Source organism: Sceloporus undulatus, chromosome 3 (genome assembly GCF_019175285.1).
Source record: "Sceloporus undulatus isolate JIND9_A2432 ecotype Alabama chromosome 3, SceUnd_v1.1, whole genome shotgun sequence".
Classification (NCBI taxonomy): Eukaryota; Metazoa; Chordata; class Lepidosauria; order Squamata; family Phrynosomatidae; genus Sceloporus; species Sceloporus undulatus.
This window is the reverse complement of record NC_056524.1, coordinates 65762459-65768408: the sequence shown is the minus strand read 5'-3', so window position 1 is coordinate 65768408 and position 5950 is coordinate 65762459. Positions and strand designations below refer to the sequence as shown.

The 5950-nt window shown below is 38.8% G+C and overlaps 1 protein-coding gene across 6 annotated transcripts in view; it reads right to left on the bottom strand.

The window, feature by feature from the left end:
- Positions 1-5950, bottom strand: part of IFNAR2 (interferon alpha and beta receptor subunit 2) — a 34211-nt gene that overhangs the window by 17241 nt on the left and 11020 nt on the right. For 5 of the 6 annotated variants that reach the window (XM_042457753.1, XM_042457749.1, XM_042457751.1 and 2 more), the window contains one exon: positions 2961-3002. The exons of the other annotated variant lie outside the window; for it this stretch is intronic. In XM_042457753.1, the coding sequence (XP_042313687.1) occupies positions 2961-2974 (14 nt within the window). In that variant the 5' untranslated portion in view covers positions 2975-3002. The remainder of the gene's footprint in view (positions 1-2960; positions 3003-5950) is intronic. 6 annotated transcript variants of the gene reach the window in all.

The window sequence follows — 5950 nt, the reverse complement described above, 5'->3', positions numbered from 1 at the left end:
TTTATATTTTCCCGCCTCTCCCAGATGGGAGGAGGTACATGGAATGTGAGAAGCATGAATCAAGGGAAACTAGGCATTGTAAAACAAGCAGTGGAACATATAAACATACACCACAACAGGACTTGTTATTAATCACAGGCAATTGGAATGCAAAAGTAGAAAACAGAGCAACATCAAAGATTGTAGGAAAATTTGGTCTAGAATCAAGAAATGCAACAGGAGAGTGACTGATTTAATTTTGTGAGGCCAGCCAATTGTTCATTGCAAACATATTCTTTAAGCAACTGAAGAGATGACTGTATAAAGGGACATCAACTAATGGTCAGTATAGAAATCAAATAAACCACATAATCAGAAACAAAAAATTCTCTCTGGAAAAAACAGGACCAGCAACAGATTGTGGCAAAGATTATGAATTGTTAATATTTAAAAAAAATAGAATTAAACTAAAGAACACTAAATCAACTATCATGCCAAAATACAACCTGCACAACATCCTCATAGATGTTTAAAATAATGTAAAAATAGATTTGCACTATTTAGTCTAACTGACTGGAACCAGAAGAATTCAGGACTGAACCAAGGGACATTGTCAGGGATGAATGCAAAAAGACCCTGTCTGTAGCCAAAAAGCAACAGAAGCCTCAAAGGATGGCCAATGAACCTCTTCAAGCAGTTAAAGTGAAATGAGAAGTAAAAGGGGACAGAAATAGGCTCAGAACCCTGAATACTACAGAACTAGATACAAGAGGTTAAAGAATGACAGATTTATTTAAGGAAGAACAATTTGATGATAAGCCTACAGTGTTAGAAAGTGAAGTTGAAGCTGCACTCTGAGCACTTGGTAGAAATAAATTACCTGGAACAGATACCATACCAATAGAGCTGCTTCAAATTACAGAGGGAGAATCTAATTAATTCTAGCTAAAATCTGTCATAAATATGGAAAACCAAAGACTGATCCACAGATTGGAAAAACCCAGTATACAGTAGTCCCTTCCCTTATGTGGGGGATCTGTTCTGGACACACCTGCATAAGGGAAATACTGCGTAAGCTCAAGCCCCATTAAAGCTAATGGGGCTTGTGCTCGTGATGGTGTGGGCGTGCATGGCGCATGCGTCATTACTCTTTCTGGCAGGTGGCGCCATTTCTTCCTGAGCAGCTTCCAGCGTTTGTGTTTAATGGAGGTGCACTGTACATTCCAGTCTCTAATTACCCATCCAAGCAAAGTGATACCCAAAATTCTACAACAAAGACTTTTGCCATATACGGTGTGAAATATGCTAGATGTCCAAGCTGAGTTCAGGAAAGAAAGAGGCACTAGGGATCACATTGTAAACATATGTTGAATAATGGAGTGTACCAAAGAATTCAGAAGAAAAATAGCCTACACTTTATAGATTATAACAAACCCTTTAATTGTGGAGATCATGAAAAACTATGGCTTACTTGTAATAAATGAGTGTGCCACAAGATTTAATTGTCTTGATTTGTAACCTGTACTCAGGACAAAAGGCTTCTGTTTAGACAAAATATGGAGAAACAGAATGGTTTCCAATTGGCAAGGGGTCAAGCAAAGCTGCATTTCAACACCCTACCTGTTTAATTTATACGCTGATACAGTGGTACCCCGGGATACGAAAGCACCGCGTTACGAAATTTCCGGGATACGAAAAAAATCAATAGGAAAAAACTGTTCCGGAATATGAAGGTTTTTTCGGGTTACGAAAAATTTTTTGGTGCTTTTCGGCGCTTTTTCGCACGAAATCGCGGCTTTTTAGCGCTAGCGGCTATGGCTTTTTCGGGTTGCGAAATCTTTCGGGTTACGAACGCCGCGGCGGAACGAATTAATTTCGTAACCCGGGGTACCACTGTACATAAAAGTGTACATACATAAAGCAGGATTAGTCCTGGAGGAAGGAGAAGACTTGGAGGAAGGAGGTATAGAAATTAGAGGAAGGAGCATCAGCAATTTAAGATATGCAGATGACACTGAGCTACTAGCAGAAAAAAGAAAAGAACACTGAAAAATTACTGAAGAAAGAATGTGCAAAGGCAAGGTTACAGGTGGACATTACGGATGGATAGACTTAATCAAGGAAGCAATATTGTGACCTGGAGGTCTCTCATTCAAAGGGTCACCATAAGTCAAAGTCGACTTTATAGTACATAACAACAACAGCAAGAAAGTGTGTACAGATGTAGAGATGAACTGGAATCTTCTATGATGGTTTGTTTCACCAGGCTTTGCTTGGCTTCACAGCTCATGTGACAGACATACTGACCAGCCAGGCCAGCATTAAGTTCTCTCTCTTGTTACTTGTCCCTTACACTTCAAAAAGGCTGTCTGCCCCTATTTATGTATTTATATTTATTAATATATTTATATCAAACCCTGTATCAGAAGGGTGGTGCACAAATAAAACAATTTAAAACAGTAAGCAATAATTCAAACAGTCTGAACACATGCTAAAAGAACATGGAACTATGGGCCTGTATAGATTTGGGAAATGTCATTGAGATCTCAATGGCTCTGATAAAAAGTCACATTTTAATGTGCATCTAGCATGAAGTTAGCATCAGTGTCAGTCAGACCTTGAAAGAGAGGGCATAATCTCCAACCAGAACTGAGAATGACATGTGCCACTTCTTCATACAGTGTATAACTCCCACTGGTGGGATATTTTACAGCTGACATCCTGATTTATTCAATTAGATACCCACTCATTTCCTTATCTCCACTTTTAAAAGAAAAATAATATTAAAAAAAAACACTTGTTGGGCTTCTGCAGAAGTTATTCTGATGGAGACAGTTTAGAAAATTTACTTTTGAGGACAATAACTCCCAGAACCAATAAGCAAGTATAGACAATTGCTGAGGAGTAGTGCATTCAACATGTGACAGTAAGAGAGATTCAGTTTGGAAAGGAAGACCTTAAAGCAGTTTAAAATCACTTACCAAGTAAGCTGCATGAAACAGAAGTTATCACACTGATGTACACTATAAATATAAACAATGCATTAGAAAAGTATCTATAAAAGCCTGATTTACAAAATTAGCATTATGAATAGTATGGAAACTGAGTGGAACATATTTCTCATAGAACATAACCCAGTATTTGACTTCATGGTGATTATTCCAAAGGTTGTTGTTGCTGTTATGTTTATTTATATCCCACCTTCCTCCCAGTACAGGGACTCAAGGCGGCTAACAAATCTAAAACAGTCCAAGTTAAAACATCATAAAACATATAAAATACAAGTTTAAAAAACAATTAAACAATTCAAACAATTAAAAACATTACATTATTAAAATTTAAAGTTTAAAACTCTTAAAAAAACAACAGCATCCATGTCATATGAAAGCCTGGTGGCATAAAAATGTCTTTATCTGCTGTGGGAAGAACAGCAGGGATGGATCCATCTTGGCCTCCCTACGGAGGGAATTACAGAGATTGGGAGCAGCCACTAAAATGGCCATTTCAGTTGATGCACACAGGAGTTTTTTTTCAGACAATCTTCAAAATAGTTTTACAAAGTGTTATTGGGCAACATCTGCACTGCAGAAATAATCCAGGTTGACATGACTTTAACTGCCATGGCTCCATCCTCTGGAATCCTGGGACTTGTAGTTTGTTGTGGCACCTGTGCTCTTGGACAGAGGAGGCTAAATATCTCACAAAACTACAGATTCCAGGATTCCATAGTATTGTGCCTTGGCAGTTAAAGTTGTGTCAACCTGGATTATTTCTGAAGTGTGGATGCAGCCTAGGAAAATGACCACATCAGGGGATCTGCTCACACTACCACAGTTATAGCACTATGATTCCCTTTGAAGCCATAGCTTCATCTTAGGAAATCCTAGAAGTTACCGTTTCATGAGGCACTGGAGTACTCTGGCTGAGAATTCTTAATCCCTATCCTTGAATTGAAAATCCCAGGATTGCACAGGGCAGAACTATGGCAGTTAAAATAGAAGAATAGTGTTAAAGACACCAGATCCTGGCTGATCTTGGAAGCTAAGCAAGATCAGCCCTGGTTAGTACTTGAATGGGAGACCGACAGGTGCTGTAGGCTATATTTCAAAGGAAGGAACTGGCAAGATCACCTCTGAGTATTCCTTGCCTAAAAAAACCCTATGAAATTCATGGGGTTGCCAGAAGTCAAGAGGTGACTTGAAGGCACATTCAGACACAGTGGTATATTCCAGGGTAATGGGGAATGTCTATTATCTCTGACCTTCTCTAGGACTCCCTCATTTAATCCACTTAAACTGGTTTGTGGCTGCCATGATGGTGAGGTAGGGAAACCACTCTAGGTTTTAATCTGAACTGTAAAGCAGTTAAGGTACACAAACTATATACTCAAGTTAGGCAGACTTCAAGCCTGCAAGATCTACTGTATTTGATTTCCTTCCTTCCTTTTTTCTTTTTTAGTAAATCTCTGAGATTCATTAACTGAAGCCGCATCCTCACAGCAGAAATAATTTAGGCTGACACCACTTTAACAGCTGTGGCTCCATGATATGGAATCCTGGGATTTGTAGTTTATTGTGGCCCCAGATCTCTTTGACAGAGAGAGCTTCAGAAAACTACACATCCCAGAATTCCAAAGCATTGAGTCATGGTAATTAAAGCAGGGTCAAACTGGATTATTTCTTCACTGCAGACACAGCCTAGGGCACAATGGAAAAAAAATGTTGTGGAATTAACAAATCTGGATATGAAGAATTTGTTCCAAATACTGGAACTAAATCTAAACAGACCTCATCGACCTACATGAAAAAATAAACCCTCTTGGTTACCTCATGTTTTCTTTATTTCGGAAATATAACTGAAGAAAACTATAGGGGGAACAAGCCCTGTAGGGAGGAATCATTGCTTGGCCTAGGTGTCAGCAGCATAGCTGACTGATACATCTTGTGGATCCAACCCTTTCTTCTAAGGCATTGTTGAACTTAAGGTGGAAGAAGATCCTCCTAGAATGCTTCATTAAGCTCTTCTGAAAATATGTCTTCCCAGCCCCAAGAACCTATCTAATTTTACTCTGATTATAATTTCACTGATTTACTTGTCTGAAACTGGTTGACTTTGATATCCCCTTTGTACTGGAATGGTTGGCTGTATTTTAGCAAGCAAATCACTGTAAGGGGACAACAGCAACAGCAGCAGCACAGTCTGTTTTATAGACATTGGTACCTATATATACATCTTGGAAGGCTCCACTGATTTCTCCAGTCTGTGCCAACAACTTTCCCATCCCTGATAAATAGCAGTGGTAATTCTGATCTGCTTGTGTATTTGCACTCTGACTAAAGGCCTGGGGGTTTGATTAACCAATCCATAGCCCTGGAATTGTAGGCAGACCAGGGGTATCTGGACAGAGTCTTGTTCTAAAGCTTGTAGCTCTACAAAAACAGAGAATTCTACTTCCCAGTCACTTATGTTTCATAGAGAGGAACTTATTTGTGGCTGCTTAATGCTATTCTGTTGTACACAGTCCGCCCCGCACACTCAGAACATCTGGAAAAAAATTACTAGAGTACCCAAAAATCAGACTGAAATCAACCTATGACAGGACATTTACTGCTGCTGCCCTCAGACTTTGGAACAGCCTGCCAGGGGAGATCCGTCACATCAACACCCTAGATGCTTTTAAAAAGCACTTAAGATGGATCTCTTCCGGCGGGCCTATCCATTTGATCCACCATAATGGAACCTCGGTAATACCCTATCTTCCACTAATTTTACATAGGTATGGACTGTATTAATTTTATGAATTTGTCTTGTTCATTAATTGATGTAATTTTAGATAATTTGTGCTTGTTGTAATGCTGATTTTATGTGTTGTACTCCCGCCTCGATCCACGGGGAGAGCCGGGAAATATAAATAAAGATGATATTATTATTATTATTATTATTATTATTATTATTATTATTATTATTATTA